The sequence below is a fragment of the Bombina bombina genome, chromosome 3, assembly GCF_027579735.1.
Source record: "Bombina bombina isolate aBomBom1 chromosome 3, aBomBom1.pri, whole genome shotgun sequence".
NCBI classification, from domain to species: domain Eukaryota; kingdom Metazoa; phylum Chordata; class Amphibia; order Anura; family Bombinatoridae; genus Bombina; species Bombina bombina.
Window position 1 is genome coordinate 378,579,345 of NC_069501.1, and position 24,579 is coordinate 378,603,923.

Here is a 24,579-nt window from a genome sequence, read left to right on the forward strand (position 1 = left end):
ATATTCCCACTGAATCAAGTTCAATCCGATTGGCTGATCCAATCAGCCAATCAGATTGAGCTCGCATTCTATTGGCTGTTCCGATCAGCAAATCGGATTGAACTTGATTCTGCTTGGCTGATTCCATCAGCCAATCAGAATATTCCTACCTTAATTCCGATTGGCTGATAGAATCCTATCAGCCAATCGGAATTCGAGGGACGCCATCTTGGATAACGTCATTTAAAGGAACCGTCATTCTTCAGTTGGACGTCGCCGGATGAAGATGGGTCCGCGGTGGAGGTCTTCAGGATGGAGCCGGTCCTCATCGGATGAAGATAGAAGATGCCGCTTGGAAGATGATGGTTGCCGGTCCGGATCTACTCTTCTTCCCGGATAGGATGAAGACTTTGGAGCCTCTTCTGGACCTCTTCAGCCACCGGATGATGGATCGCCAGCCCCCGCTTGGGTTGGATGAAGATTTTGGAGCCAGGACCGATCAGTGATACCCGGTGAGGTGAAGACAAGGTAGGATGATCTTCAGGGGCTTAGTGTTAGGTGGTGGGTTGTAATGTTGGGGGGGGGGGGGGGGGGGTATTGTATGTGGTTTTTTTTTACAGGCAAAAGAGCTGAACTTCTTGGGGCATGCCCCGCAAAGGGCCCTGTTCAGGGCTGGTAAGGTAAAAGAGCTTTGAACTTTAGTAATTTAGAATAGGGTAGGGCATTTTTTATTTTGGGGGTCTTTGTTATTTTATTAGGGGGCTTAGAGTAGGTGTAATTAGTTTAAAATTGTTGTAATATTTTTCTTATGTTTGTAAATATTTTTTTATTTTTTGTAACTTAGTTCTTTTTTATTTTTTGTACTTTAGTTAGTTTATTTCATTGTATTTATTTGTAGGTATTGTATTTAATTAATTTATTGATAGTGTAGTGTTAGGTTTAATTGTAGGTAATTGTAGGTATTTTATTTAATTAATTTAATGATAGTATAGTGTTAGGTTTAATTGTAACTTAGGTTAGGATTTATTTTACAGGTAATTTTGTAATTATTTTAACTATTTTAGCTATTAAATAGTTCTTAACTATTTAATAGCTATTGTACCTGGTTAAAATAAATACAAAGTTACCTGTAAAATAAATATTAATCCTAAAATAGCTATAATATAATTATAATTTATATTGTAGCTATATTAGGATTTATTTTACAGGTAAGTATTTAGCTTTAAATAGGAATAATTTATTTAATAAGAGTTAATTAATTTTGTTAGATTTAAATTATATTTAAGTTAGGGGGGTGTTAGTGTTAGGGTTAGACTTAGCTTTAGGGGTTGATACATTTATTAGAATAGCGGTGAGCTCCGGTTGGCAGTTTAGGGGTTAATAATTGAAGTTAGGTGTCGGCGATGTTAGGGAGGGCAGATTAGGGGTTAATACTATTTATTATAGGGTTAGTGAGGCGGATTAGGGTTTAATAACTTTATTATAGTAGCGGTGCGGTCCGCTCGGCAGATTAGGGGTTAATAAGTGTAGGCAGGTGGAGGCGACGTTGAGGGGGGCAGATTAGGGGTTAATAAATATAATATAGGGGTCGGCGGTGTTAGGGACAGCAGATTAGGGGTACATAAGGATAACTTAAGTAGCGGCGCTTTGCGGTCGGCAGATTAGGGGTTAATTATTGTAGGTAGCTGGCTGCGACGTTGTGGGGGGCAGGTTAGGGGTTAATAAATATAATATAGGGGTCGGCGGTGTTAGGGGCAGCAGATTAGGGGTACATAAGGATAACGTAGGTGGCGGTCGGCAGATTAGGGGTTAAAAAAATTAAATTGAGTGGCGGCGATGTGGGGGGGCCTCGGTTTAGGGGTACATAGGTAGTTTATGGGTGTTAGTGTACTTTAGAGTACAGTAGTTAAGAGCTTTATGAACCGGCGTTAGCCCAGAAAGCTCTTAACTACTGACTTTTTTCTGCGGCTAGAGTTTTGTCGTTAGATTTCTAACGCTCACTTCAGACACGACTCTAAATACCGGAGTTAGAAAAATCCCATTGAAAAGATAGGATACGCAACTGACGTAAGGGGATCTGCGGTATGGAAAAGTCGCGGCTGAAAAGTGAGCGTTAGACCCTTTTTTGAGTGACTCCAAATACCGGAGGTAGCCTAAAACCAGCGTTAGGAGCCTCTAACGCTGGTTTTCACGGCTACCGCCAAACTCTAAATCTAGGCCTATGTGATTATCACCTGCAAAAGAAACCTGAGCTGTAAAATTCCCAGGTAAATAAACACCCCCCGGAGGATGAGAGGACGCAGAAGGAGAAAGCTGAGGCATGTCACGCACAGCATATCCTGAGAGACAGTAGGCTCAGAATGGAGTAATTTGTCTTTAAACTTTAAAGTCTTAGATAAACAAGAGGAACAAAATTGCATAGGCAAAAAAATTTGGGCCTCTAAACAAAGTAAACATTTATCCATGGAGATGGTCTGATCCTGTTCTAAGTCCATAGTTAAGGGACACTGAACTCAATTTTTTTTTTCGTGATTCCGATACAGCCTAACATTTTAAGCAACTTTCTAAGTTACTCCTATTATCAAATTTTCCTCATTCTCTTCGTATCTTTATTTGGAATGCAAGAATCTAAGTTTAGATGCCGGCCCATTTTTGGTGAACAACCTGGGTTGTTCTTGCTGATTGGTGGATAAATTCATCCAATAAAAAAAGTGCTGTCCAGAGTACTAAACCAAAAAAAGCTTAGATGTCTTCTTTTTCAAATAAAGATAGCAAGAGAACGAAGAAAAATTGATAATAGGAGTAAATTAGAAAGTTGCTTAAAATTGCATGCTCTATCTGAATCATGAAAGAAAAAATTTGGATTCAGTGTCCCTTTAAGAAGAAACAATACCCACAAGTAAATGCAATCAAATAAAAATAAAATTAGAAATAAAAACATAATTTATGCTTACCTGATAAATTTATTTCTCTTGTAGTGTATTCAGTCCACGGATCATCCATTACTTATGGGATATATTCCCTTCCCAACAGGAAGTTGCAAGAGGATCACCCAAAGCAGAGCTGCTATATAGCTCCTCCCCTCACATGTCATATCCAGTCATTCGACCGAAACAAGACAAGAAAGGAGAAACCATAGGGTGCAGTGGTGACTGAAGTTTTAATTAAAATTTAGATCTGCCTTAAAAAAGACAGGGCGGGCCGTGGACTGAATACACTACAAGAGAAATAAATTTATCAGGTAAGCATAAATTTTGTTTTCTCTTGTTAAGTGTATTCAGTCCACGGATCATCCATTACTTATTGGATACCAATACCAAAGCTAAAGTACACGGATGATGGGAGGGACAAGGCAGGAACTTAAACGGAAGGAAGCACTGCCTGTAGAACCTTTCTCCCAAAAACAGCCTCCGAAGAAGCAAAAGTGTCAAATTTGTAAAATTTTGAAAAGGTGTGAAGCGAAGACCAAGTCGCAGCCTTGCAAATCTGTTCAACAGAGGCCTCATTCTTAAAGGCCCAGGTGGAAGCCACAGCTCTAGTAGAATGGGCTGTAATTCTTTCAGGAGGCTGCTGTCCAGCAGTCTCATAGGCTAAACGTATTATACTACGAAGCCAAAAAGAGAGAGAGGTTGCCGAAGCTTTTTGACCTCTCCTCTGTCCAGAATAAACGACAAACAGGGAAGAAGTTTGACGAAAATCTTTAGTTGCCTGTAAATAGAACTTCAGGGCACGGACTACGTCCAGATTATGCAAAAGACGTTCCTTCTTTGAAGAAGGATTAGGGCACAATGATGGGACAACAATCTCTTGATTGATATTCCTGTTAGAAACTACCTTAGGTAAAAACCCAGGTTTAGTACGCAGAACTACCTTGTCTGAATGGAAAACCAGATAAGGAGAATCACAATGTAAAGCAGATAACTCAGAGACTCTTCGAGCCGAGGAAATAGCCATCAAAAACAGAACTTTCCAAGATAAAAGCTTAATATCAATGGAATGAAGGGGTTCAAACGGAACACCCTGAAGAACTTTAAGAACCAAGTTTAAGCTCCACGGAGGAGCAATAGTTTTAAACACAGGCTTAATCCTAGCCAAAGCCTGACAAAAAGCCTGGACGTCTGGGACTTCTGCCAGACGCTTGTGCAAAAGAATAGACAGAGCAGAAATCTGTCCCTTCAACGAACTAGCAGATAAGCCCTTTTCCAAACCCTCTTGTAGAAAGGACAATATCCTAGGAATCCTAACCTTACTCCATGAGTAACTCTTGGATTCGCACCAATATAAGTATTTACGCCATATCTAATGATAGATTTTTCTGGTAACAGGCTTCCGAGCCTGTATTAAGGTATCAATAACTGACTCCGAGAAGCCACGCTTGGATATGATCAAGCGTTCAATCTCCATGCAGTCAGCCTCAGAGAAATTAGATTTGGATGGTTGAAAGGACCTTGAATTAGAAGGTCCTGCGTCAGAGGTAGAGACCATGGTGGACAGGACAACATGTCCACTAGGTCTGCATACCAGGTCCTGCGTGGCCACGCAGGCGCTATCAGAATCACCGATGCTGTCTCCTGTTTGACCTTGGCAATCAGTCGAGGCAGCAGCGGAAACGGTGGAAACACATAAGCCATGTTGAAGACCCAAGGGGCTGCTAGAGCATCTATCAGCGCCGCTCCCGGGTCCCTGGACCTGGATCCGTAACGAGGAAGCTTGGCGTTCTGGCGAGACACCATGAGATCCAGTTCTGGTTTGCCCCAACGACGAATCAGTTGAGCGAACACCTCCGGATGAAGTTCCCACTCCCCCGGATGAAAAGTCTGGCGACTTAGAAAGTCCGCCTCCCAGTTCTCCACGCCTGGGATGTGGATCGCTGACAGGTGGCAAGAGTAAAACTCTGCCCAGCGAATTATATTTGAGACTTCTAACATCGCTAGGGAACTCCTGGTTCCCCCTTGATGGTTGATGTAAGCCACAGTCGTGATCTTGTCCGACTGAAATCTGATGAACCTCAGTGTTGCTAACTGAGGCCAAGCTAGAAGAGCCTTGAATATTGCTCTTAATTCCAGAATATTTATTGGGAGGAGTTTCTCCTCCTTAGTCCACGATCCCTGAGCCTTCAGGGAGTTCCAGACTGCGCCCCAACCTAGAAGGCTGGCATCTGTTGTTACAATCGTCCAGTCTGGCCTGCGAAAGGTCATGCCCTTGGACAGATGGACCAGAGAAAGCCACCAGAGAAGAGAATCTCTGGTCTCTTGATCCAGATTTAGTAGAGGGGACAAATCTGAGTAATCCCCATTCCACTGACCTAGCATGCATAATTGCAGCGGTCTGAGATGCAGGCGCGCAAATGGCACTATGTCCATTGCCGCTACCATTAAGCCAATTACTTCCATGCACTGAGCCACTGACGGGCGTGGAATGGAATGAAGGACACGGCAAGCATTTATAAGTTTTGACAACCTGGACTCCGTCAGGTAAATTTTCATCTCTACCGAATCTATAAGAGTCCCTAGGAAGGAGACTCTTGTGAGTGGTGATAGAGAACTCTTTTCCACGTTCACCTTCCACCCATGCGACCTCAGAAATGCCAGAACTATCTCTGTATGAGACTTGGCAATTTGAAAGCTTGATGCCTGTATCAGGATGTCGTCTAGATACGGAGCCACCGCTATGCCTCGCGGTCGTAGAACCGCCAGAAGCGAGCCCAGAACCGAAGGGAAGAGCTACAAACTGGTAATGCCTGTCTAGGAAGGCAAATCTTAGGTACCGATAATGATCTTTGTGAATCGGTATGTGAAGGTAGGCATCCTTTACGTCCACTGTGGTCATGTACTGACCCTCTTGGATCATGGGTAGGATGGTTCGAATAGTTTCCATTTTGAATGATGGAACTCTTAGGAATTTGTTTAAGATCTTTAGGTCCAAGATTGGTCTGAAGGTTCCCTCTTTCTTGGGAACCACAAACAGATTTGAGTAAAATCCTTGCCCTTGTTCCGTCCGCGGAACTGGGTGGATCACCCCCATTACAAGGAGGTCTTGTACACAGCGTAGAAATGCCTCTTTCTTTATTTGGTTTGCTGATAACCTTGAAAGATGAAATCTCCCTTGTGGAGGAGAAGCTTTGAAATCCAGAAGATATCCCTGGGATATGATCTCCAACGCCCAGGGATCCTGGACATCTCTTGCCCACGCCTGGGCGAAGAGAGGAAGTCTGCCCCCCACTAGATCCGTTTCCGGATAGGGGGCAATCCCTTCATGCTGTCTTAGGGGCAGTAGTAGGTTTTCTGGCCTGCTTGCCCTTGTTCCAGGACTGGTTAGTTTTCCAGGCCTGTCTGTAACAAGCAACAGTTCCTTCCCGCTTTGGAGCGGAGGAAGTTGATGCTGCTCCTGCCTTGAAGTTTCGAAAGGCACGAAAATTAGACTGTTTGGCCTTTGATTTGGCCCTGTCCTGAGGAAGGGTATGACCCTTACCTCCAGTAATGTCAGCAATAATTTCTTTCAAGCCGGGCCCGAATAAGGTTTGCCCCTTGAAAGGAATATTAAGCAATTTAGATTTAGAAGTCATGTCAGCTGACCCATAATTTCATCCAATGGAGCTGAGTGAATGGCCTCTTCTAGAGACTCAAACCAGAATGCCGCAGCAGCAGTGACAGGCGCAATGCATGCAAGGGGCTGTAAGATAAAACCTTGTTGAACAAACATTTTCTTAAGGTAACCTAATTTTTTATCCATTGGATCAGAAAAAGCACAACTATCCTCCACCGGGATAGTGGTACGCTTAGCTAAAGTAGAAACTGCTCCCTCCACCTTGGGGACCGTTTGCCATAAGTCCCGTGTAGTGGCGTCTATTGGAAACATTTTCCTAAATATAGGAGGTGGGGAAAAGGGCACACCAGGTCTATCCCACTCCTTGCTAATAATTTCTGTAAGCCTTTTAGGTATAGGAAAAACGTCAGTACACACCGGCACCGCATAGTATCTATCCAGCCTACATAATTTCTCTGGAATTGCAACTGTATTAGTCATTCAGAGCCGCTAAAACCTCCCCTAGCAATACACTGAGGTTCTCAAGCTTAAATTTAAAAATTATAAATCTCTGAATCCGGTTTCCCTGAATCAAATCTGTCACCCACAGAATGAAGCTCTCCGTCCTCATGTTCTGCAAACTGTGACGCAGTATCAGACATGGCTCTCACAGCACCAGCGCGCTCTGTCCTTATCCCAGAGCTATCGCGCTTGCCTCTTAATTCTGGCAATTTAGATAATACTTCTGTCAGGGTATTATTCATAATAGTGGCCATGTCTTGTAAAGTGATTTGTATGGGCGTCTCTGATGTACTTGGCGCCACAATATCACGCGCCTCCTGAGCGGGAGGCGAAGGTACTGACACGTGAGGAGAGTTAGTCGGCATAACTTCCCCCTCGTCGTCTGGTGATAATTCTTTTATAGATAAAGACTGACCTTTATTATTTAAAGTGAAATCAATACATTTAGTACACATATTTCTATGGGGCTCCACACTGGCCTTCAAACATAATGAACTAACAGATTCATCTGTGTCAGACATGTTTAAACAGACTAGCAATGAGACTAGCAAGCTTGGAAAACACTTTGAAATAAGTTTACAAGCACTAAATAAAACGCTACTGCGCCTTTAAGAAGCACAAAAAATTGTCACAGTTGAAATAACAATGAACCAAATCAGTTATAGCAACCAAATCCAAAGTACCTCACAAAAACGATTAAACATGCCAGCAACCGTTTTAAACATCTTTTTCTTTTATTTTTTAAAGAGTATGTATCTCTATTGATAAGCCTGATACCAGTCCTTCTACTGCATTTAAGACTTATTATATTACTTCAGTAATAGCAGCATTTTCTTAGTCAAATTCCATTCCTAGAAAATTACTTTACTGTATATACATTAATCAGCCTGATACCAGTCACTTCCACTGCATTTAAGGCTGTACTTACATAATATCGGTATCAGCAGTATTTTCTTAGTCAATTCCATTCCTTAGAAAAATATTTTACTGCACATACCTTATTTGCAGGGGACCCCGCACGCTATTCCCTTTCTGAAGTTACCCCACTCCTCAGAATGTGCGAGAACAGCCAGTGGATCTTAGTTACTTCTGCTAAGATCATAGAAAACACAGGCAGATTCTTCTTCTAAATACTGCCTGAGAAAAAAACAGCACACTCCGGTGCCATTTAAAAATAACAAACTCTTGATTGAAGAAATAATTAAGTATAAAACACCACTCTCCTCTCACGACCTCCAGCTATGTTGAGAGTTGCAAGAGAATGACTGGATATGACATGTGAGGGGAGGAGCTATATAGCAGCTCTGCTTTGGGTGATCCTCTTGCAACTTCCTGTTGGGAAGGGAATATATCCCATAAGTAATGGATGATCCGTGGACTGAATACACTTAACAAGAGAAATATAATAAATTTTATTTTTGAACATATGAGGAAAAATACTTTTAGACAAAAATATACCTCAGATTGCCTGAGGTTCCTACAGCCAAAAGTAATAACCCACTAGTAATAGGAAAGCTGTGTCCTTGAAGAGACTTGCTCAGCAAACGATCAGTTTTGGTAGAATTGCCAAATGCAGCTGCAACTTGAAGAGCTGAAATTCTTCGGCGTAGCAACTGAGGTTGCAACGGCACCGCTCCGCTAAACCGGAAGTGTGGGTGTCACATGACAGGGACTTAAATAAACTGTGCAACATTTGTCTGCAGAGAAAAAGGCGCTAGTTTAAAATACAGCTAAAAACAGCATTACCGTTTCCAAGAACCAGGGCTGCCACAAACAAAAGCATCCTACTAAGTCCTAAACATCCCAAAGCCTCACACATTGCCTTAATGTAATTAATAAAGATTGTCCCTTACGATAAAATCTCACATCCCAGCCAAATGAGAGAACTCTGTCCCTCAAATCTCATACATCATAAATATAAAATAAACTGATTTCATATATCATGTGCCAAAAAAAAATGTCCACATATGAATCCTATTAATAAACAAGGATTATTATGTGTCATAGATAACAAAAAGGTATCTGGAAGGAGGGTTAACCTCATAAGTGCTGCTGTCCTTCTGTACCTAGAAGGCAAAAGGACTTACCTCAGATCCAACTGCATAATAGCTGCTGATCCTCAAGGTGTGGCAGGCACTACGTTCCTTGTCATAGACCTGTAGGAAAAGAAAGAACAGAGTAACCAACTCTGGCTTTCCACAAAGGGGTAGCAAAGTGTTAAAAGTAAAGCAAAGACTTCCTTGCTACCTTTTAACTGCTAAAGGCCACTACTACTCTTACTCAAGAGATTGACGTGGACACAACTAGACCTCAATCCTTGTTTGCAGGGAAAAGTACCCATAAAGGATTAATTTCTTCAGACATCAACTTTGCACATCCTTCGCATGACAGAGGCAAAGAGAATGACTGGGGGTTATGCGTAAGGCAGTTACACTTATCAGCTTTGCTGGGGTGCTCTTTGCTTCCTCCTGCTGGCCAGGAGTTGAATATCCCACTAGTAATTGGAATGACGTTGAGGACACTCCATGTCATAGAAAAGAAATATCTATTTCATATTTTGTCACGGCAGGAAATGGCAATCATCCATTACTGATGTGTTACTTTTCCGTTCATATTCCAAAAGGTATAACTGCCTTTGGCTCCTTGCATCGAATTTTATCACTTCCCCCATTGCTAACTTACATTTTAACATGCTTGAAGAGGAGGCAAAACCAGATTCTTGTGCTCCATTATATGGTTATTCTGAGTAAAAAGCAAATTCAGATAATTTGCCAATTTTCCATGGTTTTCTCCCTGCCCATTAAAAGGATACTAAAGCCTAATTTTTTTCTTTCATGATTCAGATAGAGCATGCAACTTTCTAATTTATTCATATTATCAATTTTTCTTTGTTCACTTGGTATCTTTTTTTGAAAAAGCAGGAATAAAAGCGTTGGAGCCCGCCCTTTTTAGGTCGTGAACCTGGGTTGCGCTTGCTGATTGGATCGCTAAATGTAGCCACCAATCAGCAAGTCCTATCCAGGGTACTGAAACAAAAAACATAAATTATGCTTACAAGATAATTTCATTTCCTTCTGTATAAGGAGAGCCCACGGCTTTATTCCTTACTGTTGGGAAATACTGAACCTTGCCACCAGGAGGAGGCAAAGACACCCCAGCCAAAGGCTTAAAGGGACACTCAAGTCAAAATTAAACTTCATGATTCAGATACAGCATGCAATTTTAAACAACTTTCCAATTTACCTCCATTAACAAAATGTGCACAGTCTTTTTATATTTACACTTTTTGAGTCACCAACTCCTACTGAGCATGTGCAAGAATTCACAGCATATACATATATGCATTTATGATGGCTGTCACATGATACGGGGGGGGGGAGTGGAAATAGACATAACTTTGCAATTTAATTAACAAAAATCTACTACTCATTTGAAGTTCAGACTAAGTGATATTGCATTGTCTTCTTATCATGCATTTGTTGATTATGCAAATCTACAGTGTTGACTGGTCCTCTTCCACTCCCCCCATTCCCCAGTCATTCTGCCAAGGGAACAAGGAAAAATATCAGGCTATAAAAGGTGCCAGAAGAAACATATAATTTAGGGGGCCACCCATCGGAGAACATGGGAGGGGGCCGTGGACTCTCCTTATACAGAAGGAAATTAAATTATCTGGTAAGCATAATTTATGTTTTCCTTCTTAATATAAGGAGAGTCCACTGCTTCATTCCTTACTGTTGGGAAACATACCCAAGCTTTAGAGGACACGGAATGATAACAGGAGGGACAAAAAAGAGGCGGACCCTAATCTGAGGGCACCACAGCCTACAAGATCTTTCTCATGAAGGCTGCTTCAGCTGAAGCAAAAACATCAAACTTGTAGAATTTAGAAAAAGTGTGTAAGGAGGACCAGGTAGCCGCCTTACAAATCTGATCCATAGAGGACTCGTTCTCAAAAGCCCAAGAGGAAGCCACTGCTCTAGTAGAATGAGACGTAACTCTCTGAGGAGGTCTGTGTCCCGTTGTCTCATACGCTAAGCGGATTAGACTCCTCAACCAAAAAGATAAGGAAGAGACCTTCTGACCCCTACGCTTCCCAGAATATGCCACAAACAAGGAAGAAGTTTGTCTAAAATCCTTAGTAGCCTGCAGATAAAACTTAAAGGCATGAACCACATCCAAATTATGAAGTAAACGTTCCTTTGAAGAAGAAGGATTAGGACACAAAGTTGGGACCACAATCTCTTGCGGTCTGACACAACTTTAGGGAGAAACCCTAACTTAGTACGCAGGACGGCCTTATCCAAATGGAACACCAGATAAGAAGGCTCACATTGCAAGGCAGCAATCTCATATACTCTATGCGCCTAAGCAATGGCCAGTAGAAAAAGAACCTTCCAAGAAAACAACTTAATGACAATTTCATGCATAGGTTCAAAGGGGAGCCCACTGCAAAACCTTAAGAACCAGATCAGAGCCTTAACAAAAAACTGAACATCTGGAAGCTCAAAAAGCCTCTTGCTCCGTAAAACAGACAAGGCCGAAATCTGTCCCCTCAGGTAACTGGCCGAAAGACCCTTCTCCAGTCCATCCTGGAGAATCAATAGAATCCTGGCAACCTTAACTTTATGCCAGGGAAAGCCACGCTCTTCACATCAGAATAAGTAGGTTCTCGACACTTTATGATAGATGCGACGAGTAACCGGCTTACGAGCTAGAATGAGAGTATCAATAACTCTCTCAGGAAACCCTCTCTTGGCAAGAACTAAGCGTTCAATCTCCACGCAGTCAGCCTCAGATAATCTAGTTTTTGATGAACAAAAGGACCTTGTTCCAGCAGAGCCCTGCGACAAAGTAACTTCCATGGAGGAGAAGATGACATCCTCACTAGATCTGCAAACCACGTCCTTCGCGGCCATGATGGAGCAATCAGTATTACTGACGTCTGCTCCTGCTTAATGCGGGCCACTACCTGAGGAAGAAGTGGTAACGGCGGAAAAAGATAGATTAGACTGAACCTTGAAGGCACTGCTAATGCATCTATTAACGCTGCATGAGGATTCCTGGATTCTTCGATCCATATCTGGGTAGCTGGGAATTGAGACGCGACACCATTAGATCTATCTCCGGCATCCCCCACATATTGCAAATCTCCGCAAACACTTCGGGATGGAGAGAGCATTCCTCTGTATGAAAGGATTGTCTGCTGAGAAAATCCGCTTCCCAGTTGTCCACACCGGAATGTGGATTGCCGACAGCGAAAAGCTGTGGGCCTCCACCCACTCCAGAATCTGAGATACTTCCACTATTTCTAGAGAGCTTCTCGTTTCCCCCCGATGGTTGATGTAAGCCACTGAGGTTATATTGTCTGATTGGAATCTGATAAACCGGGACGAACTCAGAAGAGGCCAAGCCTTCAGAGCATTGTAGATTGCTTGATGTTCCAGAATGTTGATCGGGAGGGAGCGTTTCTCCTGAGACCACCGGCCCTGTGCCTTCTTGGCACCCCAAACAGCTCCACATCCTGAGAGATTTGCGTCCGCAGTCACAATCTCCCAGGATGGTCTTAGAAAGGATGTCCCTCGGGACAGATGATCTGGACAGAGACACCAAGAGAGCGATTCTCTCGACCGGCTGTCCAGGGAAATCTGTTGAGACAGATCCGAATGATCGCCGTTCCCCTGTCTCAGCATGAACAGTTGTAATGGTCTGAGACGGAACCTGGCAAAGGGAATTATGTCCATGCTGGACACCATGAGACCAATTACCTTCATACACTGAGCCACAGATGGCCTTAAGGTGGTCCGGAGGGCAAGACATGCAGAAGCTAGCTTGCAACGTCTCTGGTCGTTTAGAAATATCCTCATGGATATTGAGTCTATTAAAGTACCCAGGATTTCTACCCTGGTGCTTGGAATAAAAGAACTCTTCTCTAAGTTTATCTTCCATCCATGTGATCGAAGAAGGTAGAGAAGAGATACCGAATGGTCCTCTGCCAGACGAAAGGATGTTGCTTGAACCAGAATGTTGTCTAAGTAGGGAGCTACTGCTATATCCTGGGTTCTGGCGACGGCCAGGAGAGCCCCTAGAACCTATGTAAAGATTCTTGGAGCAGTAGCTAGACCAAACAAACGGAAGAATGAGACGTAACTCTCTGAGGAGGTCTGTGTCCCGTTGTCTCATACGCTAAGCGGATTAGACTCCTCAACCAAAAAGATAAGGAAGAGACCTTCTGAACCCTACGCTTCCCAGAATATGCCACAAACAAGGAAGAAGTTTGTCTAAAATACTTAGTAGCCTGAAGATAAAACTTAAAGGCATGAACCACATCCAAATTATGAAGTAAACGTTCCTTTGAAGAAGAAGGATTAGGACACAAAGATGGGACCACAATCTCTTGCTTGATGTCTGTGGTCTGACACAACTTTAGGGAGAAACCCTAACTTAGTACGCAGGACGGCCTTATCCAAATGGAACACCAGATAAGAAGGCTCACATTGCAAGGCAGCAATCTCAGATACTCTATGCGCCTAAGCAATGGCCAGTAGAAAAAGAACCTTCCAAGAAAAAAACTTAATGGCAATTTCATGCATAGGTTCAAAGGGGAGTCCACTGCAAAACCTTAAGAACCAGATTCAGACTCCAAGGGGGAGCCGAAGTTCTGAACGCAGGTCTGATCCTAATCAGAGCCTTAACAAAAAACTGAACATCTGGAAGCTCAAAAAGCCTCTTGCTCCGTAAAACAGACAAGGCCGAAATCTGTCCCCTGAGGTAACTGGCCGAAAGACCCTTCTCCAGTCCATCCTGGAGAAACAATAGAATCCTGGCAACCTTAACTTTATGCCAGGGAAAACCACGCTCTTCACATCAGAATAAGTAGGTTCTCGACACCTTATGATAGATGCGACGAGTAACCGGCTTACGAGCTAGAATGAGAGTATCAATAACTCTCTCAGGAAACCCTCTCTTGGCAAGAACTAAGCGTTCAATCTCCACGCAGTCAGCCTCAGATAATCTAGTTTTTGATGAACAAAAGGACCTTGTTCCAGCAGATCCCTGCGACAAAGTAACTTCCATGGAGGAGAAGATGACATCCTCACTAGATCTGCAAACCACGTCCTTCGCGGCCATGATGGAGCAATCAGTATTACTGACGTCTGCTCCTGCTTAATGCGGGCCACTACCTGAGGAAGAAGTGGTAACGGCGGAAAAAGATAGATTAGACTGAACCGCTTCCCAGTTGTCCACACCGGAATGTGGATTGCCGACAGCGAAAAGCTGTGGGCCTCCACCCACTCCAGAATCTGAGATACTTCCACTATTTCTAGAGAGCTTCTCGTTTCCCCCCCGATGGTTGATGTAAGCCACTGAGGTTATATTGTCTGATTGGAATCTGATAAACCGGGACGAACTCAGAAGAGGCCAAGCCTTCAGAGCATTGTAGATTGCTTGACGTTCCAGAATGTTGATTGGGAGGGAGCGTTCCTCCTGAGACCACCGGCCCTGTGCCTTCTTGGCACCCCAAACAGCTCCACATCCTGAGAGATTTGTGTCCGCAGTCACAATCTCCCAGGATGGTCTTAGAAAGGATATCCCTCGGGACAGATGATCTGGACAGAGACACCAAGAGAGCGATTTTCTCGACCGGCTGTCCAGGGAAATCTGTTGAGACAGATCCGAATGATCGCCGTTCCCCTGTCTCAGCATGCACAGTTGTAATGGTCTGAGACGGAACCTGGCAAAGGGAATTATGTCCATGCTGGACACCATGAGACCAATTACCTTCATACACTGAGCCACAGATGGCCTTAAGGAGGTCCGGAGGGCAAGACATGCCGAAGCTAGCTTGCAACGTCTCTGGTCGTTTAGAAATATCCTCATGGATATTGAGTCTATTATAGTACCCAGGATTTCTACCCTGGTGCTTGGAATAAAAGAACTATTCTCTAAGTTTATCTTCCATCCATGTGATCGAAGAAGGGAGAGAAGAGATACCGAATGGTCCTCTGCCAGACGAAAGGATGTTGCTTGAACCAGAATGTTGTCCAAGTAGGGAGCTACTGCTATATCCTGGGTTCTGGCGACGGCCAGGAGAGCCCCTAGAACCTATGTAAAGATTCTTGGAGCAGTAGCTAGACCAAACAAACAGAAGTGCAATGAACTGGAAGTGCTGATCTAGGAACGCAAACCTTAGGAACTGGAAATGGTCCCTGTGGATTGGAATGTGAAGATAGACATCCTTCAGATCTATAGTGGTCATAAACTGCCCTTTCTGAACTAGAGGAAAGATGGACCTTATTGTCTCCATCTTGAACGAGGGGAAATTTAGAAACTTGTTTAAGCACTTTAGGTCCAGAATCGGGCGGAAAGTTCCCTCTTTCTTTGGGACCACAAACAAGTTTGAATAGTATCTGTGATAGAAACCGGGACAATTACCCCTAAGGAGGCCAGATCCTGTACCCACTCTAGAAATGCTTCCCTCACTTCTGGTTTTGAAGACAGGCTTGAGATGAGAAATCTGCCCTTGGGTGAATGAGATTTGAATCCTATCCTGTATCCCTGAGCTACGACCTCCAGGACCCACGGATCCTGCAGTTCCCTGAACCAAGCGTCTGAAAACAGCAACAGTCTGCCCCCTACACCATCCAGTGCCGGATCAGGGGCCGCCCCTTCATGCCATCTTGTTCTCTGCGGGCTTCTTGTTCTGCTTGGATTTATTCCAGGATTGAGCCGGCTTCCAAGTGCTCTTTGCGAAGGCTTAGAGAAGGCCTGCTGACATTTTTCAGAACGAAAGGAATGAAAATTAGAACCTTGTCCCTTAGATTTGTTCTTTTTATCCTGCGGTAGGAAGGCACTCTTGCCCCCTGTAACCGTGGAGATAATGGAGTCCAGGCCTGGACCAAAATAAATATTTCCCTTAAAAGGGGAGGGAAAGTAGTCTAGACTTCTGTACTGAGAAACAAGATACTTTAGCATTCAGGCGAATAATCTGCATGTTTGCATCACAGATAAAAGAATTAGCAATTCTTAAAACTTTTTTTTTTTTTTTTTTGGATAACATCAAGGGAACCCTCCACCTCGATCAAAACCGTTAAGGAGTTGCACCAGTAGGCCTCAGCTCCAGCAACCGAGGCAACAGCAGCTGCCGGTTGAAATAAATATCCTGTATGCTGAAACATTTTCCTGAGAAAAGTTTCCATCTTCTTATCCATCGGCTCTCTGAAAGACGAACTATGCTCAAGAGGGATAGTAGTACGCTTAGCTAACGTGGAGATAGCGCCATCCACCTTAGGGACGGAACTCCACAACTCCAGCTGAGAGTCTGGGACCGGCAGACGAAGGGGAAAAGGAAGATCCAATTCTATCCCTGTGACGAAAGGCAAAGCATGACTGTGGATGGGGGGAGTGGGAGATGTATTTAAGCCTTAGGCTGGGGTGTCTTTGCTTCCTCCTGGTGGCCAGGTTCAGTATTTCCCAACAGTAAGGAATGAAGCTATGGACTCTCCTTATATTAAGAAGGAAATAGGCATTCTCCAAAGCTTTCATTTCTGCCTTTTCAAATAAAGATACCAAGAGAAAAAAGAAAATTTGTAATAGGAGTAAAATTAGAAAGTTGCTTAAAATTGCATGCTCTATCTGAATCATAAAAGAAAAATAAATTGGGTTTACTATCCCTTTAAGTCGAACCAGACATTTGGGGGCATATTTACAAAGCTCCGTATGGAGCTTGAGGCCCCTTGTTTCCGGCGAGACTTCAGGCTCGCCAGAAACAGAAGTTATGAAGCAGCGGTCTAAAGACTTGTCCGCCTGCTCTGAGGTGGCGGACATTTATCGATGTGTAGCGATGTTGAGCGGACTTGATAAGCTACTTCGTATCATGTCCGCTCGCACATTGATACATATGCCCCTTGGGGTAAATTTATTAAGCAGCATATGCTGCTTTCTACGCCCATCGCCTGAAATGGAAGAAGCAGCAGTCGTAAGACCGCTGTTCCTTAACTTCTCCGCCACCTTTTAGGATGATTGACACCCCTGCTTGCTTGTGCAATGTTAAATCAGATAGCTACAGCGAATTATGTCCCCTCGACTTATGGTAAATCTACCCTTTAACCTTATTGATCCAAGTGCTAAGTAGTTATTTTGGTCCTTTCTAACACTTGAGTGGCCTAGATTCTTCCTAACAAGATGTTATATCATCCAGATAAAGTTGTACATATAACAATCTTTGATAAAGCACAGTTTTCTGAGGGAAACATGTAAGGCAGTGTGTGTTACCACTGTGGGAACTTTTCAGTAATGTAATAGTAGGTTATATCCTCTATTTGTTTCTGGTTTTCCTTAAAGTGCTAAAAAGCCAGTGCATCTCCTACCTTGTGGTGTCCCTGGACATCATGTAAAATTTGCTAACAAGGGAACATGACCGGGTAAGGGCAATAGACAAAGTGCACTATCCACCATCTCCTTGCTGATGAAGGCATGACTGTTTGATAAGTTTCGTTAAAGGGATATGAAACCCAATTTTTTTTCTTTCATGATTCAGATAGAGCATGAAGTTTTAAGAAAATGTATAATTTATTCCTATTATCAAATTTTCTTCGTTCTCTTGGTATCTTTATTTGAAAAGCATGAATGTAGCTTAGGAGTCGGCCCATTTTTGGTTCAGAACATGGATATCGCTTGCTGGTTGGTAGATAAATGTTGCCATCAATCAGCAAGCGCTACCCAGGGTGCTGAAGCAAAAAAGTCTGGATCCTAAGTTTACATTTCTGTCTTTTCAAATAAAGATACCAAGAGAACGAAGAAAATGTATAATACTTTTACTTGTGGAATTAGGGTTGCAATACATTTTTAAGTTTGAAGGGATGGTATATCCTAGCGTTTGTGAAACACTAGGATTTACCAGTGGCACAAATAAAGGGGACTTTCAGTCATGAAGTATAAAACTGTTTTAACGGGAATTTTTACCTTAGCAACTGTGTATCACATTAAGGTGAGTTCACTTATATGCTTTCTTTTACAATATAATGATCAGTAAAATAAGATGATGATTTCTCTCCATGCCGGAGAGTTTTTCAGAATCGGACCATATACCCAATAGATTTTGTGGTTTTGAGAATTCCTTTCCTTGGTTGAATAATGTGAAGTAACAACTAGTTATTTACCATGTGCTATTACTCAAACAAAATCCACAGTGCCAGATAAATATTGCAGTTTATTAAAACATCTTCTCACAAGCAGGTACAAGAAATGCAAGCAACATTTCCTGCTTCCTGAAATGTTGCTTATGTACTTGCTTGTTTTAATAAACTGCAATATTTATATGGTGCTGTGGATTTCATTTGTGGATCTGTAGATGGATTGCAGTCACCCTGTTTCCACGTGCATCAGATTAACCCTAGGAGCTGTACACTTTACTTTGGATATTCTATGTGCTATTACTCAAATAAGAAAAAAACATCTAAATAAAAAAGAAGAGAGACAGAAAATATACCTTAAGAGTGTAGCTCCCAGTCCTTTGTAAAGGCCTCTGACACCTTCTGTGCGAAGAAGTTCACTGGCAATTTGCATAGCTGACATCTTTCTTGCAACCATAGTTGGCCCCGCATTATATGACCGTGTGAGTACAGGAATTACATTTAGGTATTTGGTGCCAGGCATGTGGCACTGCATAACAGGTATAGCCTTTTGAGTAGCAGCTGGAGGAAGAACATTTGTCATGGTCAGTAAACTATAGAATAAACTTAACTATCAATAGCAGCACATACAAATAATCCTTTCTAAATATAAATTAACTAGTCCTAAAGCCTGTGTACACGGGCAATTTTTTGCAGTACAGCGCTCCCACCACTTGCTCTCTCTCTATCCCCCCTCTCTTTTGCTCTCTCCCCCCTCTCTTTTGCTCTCTCTCTCCCCTCTATTTTGCTCTCTCTCCCCCTCTTTTGCTCTCTCTCTTCCCCCCCTCTCGTTTGCTCTCTCTCCCCCTGTTTTGCGCTCTCTCCCCCCCCCTCTTTTGTGCTCTCTCCCCCCTCTTTTGTGCTCTCTCCCCCTCTTTTGCGCTCTCCCCCACTCTCTTTTGCGCTCTCTCCCCCTCTCTTTTGCGCTCTCTCCCCCTCTCTTTTGCGCTCTCTCCCCCTCTCTTTTGCGCTCTCTCCCCCCCTCTTTTGTGCTCTCTCCCCCCCTCTTTTGTGCTCTCTCCCCCTCTTTTGCGCTCTCCCCCACTCTCTTTTGCGCTCTCTCCCCCTCTCTTTTGCGCTCTCTCCCCCTCTCTTTTGTGCTCTCTCCCCCTCTCTTTTGTGCTCTCTCCCCCTCTCTTTTGCGCTCTCTCCCCCCCTCTTTTGTGCTCTCTCCCCCTCTTTTGTGCTCCCCCGCCTCTATTTTGTGTTCTCTCCCCCCTCTATTTTGTGCTTTCCCCCTCTCTTTTGTGCTCTCTCCCCCCTCTATTTTGTGCTCTCCCCCCCACGTCACGTCCAACCCGCCCACGTTACGCCCGACCCATGTCATGCCCGGCGCCGCCCACATTGTGTCCGTCCGCCAACTCCACCACACGCCAGGTGTGTTTGTCCTTGCGCGCAGTCTCTACTGTGCATGACAGCTTCGGACAAACACACTTGGCCTTTTATTATATAGGATATTCCCTATCTGCTTACTGTGGTTCAACACATACCCCACCTCTTTGCTAAACTATTTTCACTAGGGTTGCACCGATACCGATACTAGTATCGGTATCGATACCAAGTATTTGCATGAGTACTTGTACTCGTGCAAATGCACCGATACTTAAACCGATACCTCCACTTCCTACCCATATGCTATCTTGTGGCGTTTTTTCAAACTGCATGCTCCCATTTCATTTTAAACTGGAGTGGAGACTAAACTAAAAATTGTTTACTACTGTTCTGCCAATACAAATTGCTGTTATTTGTATTATTGTAGGAGAGATCACTGACTGTACCTCGTTCAGACAAACCCCTGAAGTACTGGGCAGTTAATAAACAGATTTCCAGCTTTGGCTAAAATGGCCAAAAATATCTTTCTGCCCCATGCAGTAGTGTGGAAAGTGAAAGACTGTTCAACTTGGAGTCGGACCTCCATACAAATGTCAGATTGATGTTATATAACAACCCAATTGCATCACCCCTTTAAATTTAATATTTTATTGTAATAGTTTTTATTTATAAACATGTTCAGTGAACTTTGTAACAAATAAAACTGTTTTATTATTTCATAACGTCTTTTGAATTACAGTCCTTTAAAATTATAAGGAAGGAATCTTAAATAATCTGTATTGTGCTTGGTAAACTGTCACATGACATTTAAAAAAAAAAATTATTGGTAATTGGTATCGGCGAGTATTTGAAAACAAGTATCGGTACTTGTACTCGGTCATAAAAAAATGGTATCGGTGCAACCCTAATTTTCACACCCATTAAAGGCAGCCTTTTGTTGTAAAATACATCTTAAAAGTATGCTTGTTTAACTTTCTTCCAGGGAGGCTTGAGTTAATACTTTAAGATAATTTATGCAAGCTTTTGTTTACTTTTCCCTCCATCCCTAAGCTTCTATGGTGTCAAATGCTTTTAAAAGGTGGATTATCAGTTTTGCATCAACAATCATGATAGGCAAATCATTCTTTGCAATAGTAACCAAGTTGAATCAGTGCTAAAACCCCTTAGGGAAATACAAGAGTGCAAGCTACCCCAGTCTGTTTTGTGCTATATCTGAATATTAGTTTGTGATTGGTTAGCAAGAGCTCTTTTGTTCTGGGGGACAGAGAAATCAGTGAAAAGAATAAACATAAAACAATATATTAATTTGACAAAATAAAGCTGCTGTTCTCAATAAAAAATAATTCTTATATATTAAGGCTTATAGTCACGTAGTGTACAAATTGTGTTTAGTGTCCCTTTAATACAAGTCCCGCAGACTCCCTGTCTTAAATATAGAACACATTATAAGTAGTTAAAAAAATTATATATATATATATATATATATATATATTTATTTTTGTCTTGACAAAACATGCAAATGAGTGTCACTGCCCAACAATACAAGTAGAAAAATAGTCCATATCAGTCTGTGAGCAATAAATACCTACAGATGTGGTCAAGTATCAGTACCCTTGCATTTTAAAGTATTGATACTTTGCATATTAAGAGAAACACGACTAAAAAGAAAAAAAGCCTGACTGGAGTGTGCCAAAATGCATGTTGGCAAGCTACAGTCCTTCTGGGAGAATGTATTTTGGACAGACAAAACAAAAGTAGAGCGTTTCGGCAAATCACAACTCCATGTTTACAGAAGGAAAAAAGAAGCTTTCAAAGAAAACAACACAACTTTTGTCTGTGACAATCTCATTTGTGAAGTCATAAATCAAAAGTGAAGTTTCTGTTCAATTACATTTGAAATAAAGAATGGTGGAAACCAAATGCTTTTTGTCAAATTTTACGTGGTTCAGAGAAAATTATGTCTTTTCCTAAAAAAATGCAAGGGTACCAATACTTTCGACCACATACATTGGCATGGGTAGTGTATTTCTTGCTAGCTTTAATATAAATTTACAAAGATTTGATTTCCATAAGGAACATGAGAGGTCGGCTTTACCTTTTGATGCTTCTGAAATGGGAATTCCAAAATGTATTTTAGTGTTTTGGTTTTTTTTTAAGCAGAGGAAGCTGTTCATATCAGCCAGTGAGGATTAGTAGGAAGTACTTTATTATTATTAGTTTCAATTCAAACATATTCTACTTTTTTGAGTAAATATCCTATTAATATTTGCATATATTTTAATATTTACAGTACATAACTACAGCTCTTTCATATGCATGATATTATTATTATGTACAAAGTCAGCTTAAAGAGCAATGCAATAGAATTGTGAGAAAAAAGAAAATATACTTGTTGATAAGATACATACCTATCCTCCCAGCATCTTGCAGCTGAATTTTTAACATCTCCATTGGAGTGGTAATAACAACCTGACATGTTCCAGCCCCACATCCTGCCAGCATCTCTTTGGACAGAGTAAGACCCTTCCTGAAAAATGAAAAAACTAAATTTATGCTTACCTGATGAATTTCTTTCCGGACATGGCGAGTTCACAACGTCATTCCAATTCCTAGTGGGATATTCAACTCCTGGCCAGGAGGAGGCAAAGAGCACCCAGCAAAGCTGTTAAGTGTGACTACCTTACCCATAACTCCCAGTCATTCAGCCGAAGGAAATGGAAAAAGAAGAAACACAAGGGTGAAAAAGGTGCCTGAGGTAATACTCAAAAAAATCTGCCAAATTATAATTAAAAAGAGGGTGGGGTCGTGGACACTCCATGTCCGGAAATTTATCAGAAAAGCATAAATTTTGTTTTCTTTCCTAAGACATGGAGAATCCACAACGTCATTCCATTTACTAGTGGGAACCAATACCCAAGCTAGAGCACACAGAATGAATAGGGAGGGAGAAAAAAGGCAGGAGTACCTAAACAGAAGGCACCACCGCTTGAAGAAACTTTCTCCCAAAATAAGCCTCATCCGAAGCAAAAGTATCAAATTTGTAGAATTTGGAAAAAGTATGCAAAGAGGACCATGTTGGAACCTTGCAAATCTGTTCCACAGAAGCTTCATTTTTGAAAGCCCAAGAAGAGACAGCCCTAGTGGTATGAGCCATAATTCTCTCAGTAGGCTGCTGTCCAGAAGTCTCATGAGCAAAACTAATCAAACTTCTTAACCAGAGGGAAAGAGTAGTAGAAGCGGCCTTCTGACCCTTACGTTTTCCAGAGAAAACAACAAACAGAGGATTGCAGAAAATCTTTAGTAGCTTGTAAGTAAAATTTTAGAGCATGCACAACATCCAAGTTATGCAGTAGACGTTCCTTATGAGAGGAAGGATTAGGACAAAAAGAAGTAACAACAATTTCCTTAATAATGTTTCGATCCGACACTACCTTAGGGAGAAACCCCAAATTAGTACGAAGGACCGCCTTATCTGCATGAAAAATAAGGTACGGGGGAATCACACTGCAGAGCTGAAAGCTCAGAAACTCTGCGACCGGAAGAAATAGTAAGGAGAAACAAAACTTTCCAAGATAACAATTTTATATCAACAACACGCATCAGCTCAAACGGAGCCTGCTGCAGAACTTTAGGAACTAGGCTAAGGTTTCAAAGAGGAGCAACAGGTTTAAACACAGGCATTATTCTGAACAGGGCCTGAACAAAAGCTTGAACATCTAGTGAATCTACCAGACGTTTGTCCAGATTTATACTCTGCGATAAATCTGAATGGTCTCCGTTCCATTGACGGAGCATGCACAGTCGTAATGGTCACAGATGGAACCGAGCAAAAGGAATGATGTCCATGGAAGCTATCATCAGACCAATAACCTCCATGCACTGAGTCGCTGATGGACGAAAGGCAGACTGGAGGGAAAGACAAGAAGCCAGAAGTTTGGATTTTCTGACGTCCGTCAGGAAAATCTTCAGTCAGGAAATCTATGATTGTCCCTAGGAAAGTCACTCTTGTAGATGGAACTAGAGAACTCTTTCCCAGATTCACTTTCCACACGTGGGAACGTAGAAAAGACAACATCTCTGTATGAGATTTTGCTAGCTGAAAAGATGACGCCTGAACCAAGAAGTTGTCTAAATGAGGCGCCACTGCAATTCCCTGAGATCTGATCACTGCCAATAGAGCTCCCAGAACCTTTGAGAATACTCTGGGAGCTGTGGCAAGACCAAACGGAAGAGCAATAAACTGGAAATGCTTGTCCAGAAAGGCAAACCTTAGAAACTGGTAATGATCCCTGTGAATGGGAATGTGTAAGTACGCGTCCTTCAGGTCTATGGTCGTCATGAATTGACCTTCCTGCACCAATGGAACAAATAGTTTGCATCTTGAAGGACGGAAACCTGAGAAATTTGTTGAGGCACTTTAGATCTAGAATGGGAAAAGTTCCCTCCTTTTTGGGAACCACAAATAGATTTGAATAGAATCCTAGACCTTGTTCCTCTAGAGGGACTGGAACAATAACTCCCAGGGAGGATAGGTCCTTTACGCAAATTAAGAAGGCCTCCCTCTTTACCTGGAGGATAGTCTTGACAGGAGAAATCTGCCCCTTGGAGGGCGAGACTTGAATCCTATCTTGTAACCCTGGGATACTATGGCCACAGCACAAGGATCTGGGACATCGCGTATCCAAGCCTGTTGAAAATGCTGATTTAGAGTCAGCGTAAGGCTTTTTGTTTCGTTTTCCCTTATTCCAGGGCTGGCTGGACTTCTAAGTGGACCTGGATTGGTCTGATTTGGAAGAGGAGGACCTTTGTCCCTTAAAGTTCTGAAAGGAACAAAAATTAGAAGACTAACGACCCTTAGGTCTATTCTTCTTGTCCTGAGGTAGGAAAGATCCCTTTCCACCCATAATCTCTGAAATGATCTCCGCCAGACCAGGTTCAAACAAAGTTTTGCCCTTATAAGACAAAGCCAAAAGCTTGGCCTTTGAAGAAACATCAGCTGACCAAGATTTTAACCACAGAGCTCTGCGAGGTAAAACAGTGAAGCTAG

General features: G+C 42.4%; 1 protein-coding gene across 1 annotated transcript in view; it reads right to left on the reverse strand.

Annotated features, from left to right (window-relative positions):
• LOC128653317 (mitochondrial glutamate carrier 1) overlaps window positions 1–24,579 on the reverse strand; it is an 83,672-nt gene that overhangs the window by 27,670 nt on the left and 31,423 nt on the right. Inside the window, exons 6-7 of the mRNA XM_053706531.1 lie at window positions 21,941–22,059; window positions 18,518–18,722 (exon numbers count right to left, since the gene is read on the reverse strand). Of these exons, the coding sequence (XP_053562506.1) occupies window positions 18,518–18,722; window positions 21,941–22,059 (324 nt within the window). The remainder of the gene's footprint in view (window positions 1–18,517; window positions 18,723–21,940; window positions 22,060–24,579) is intronic.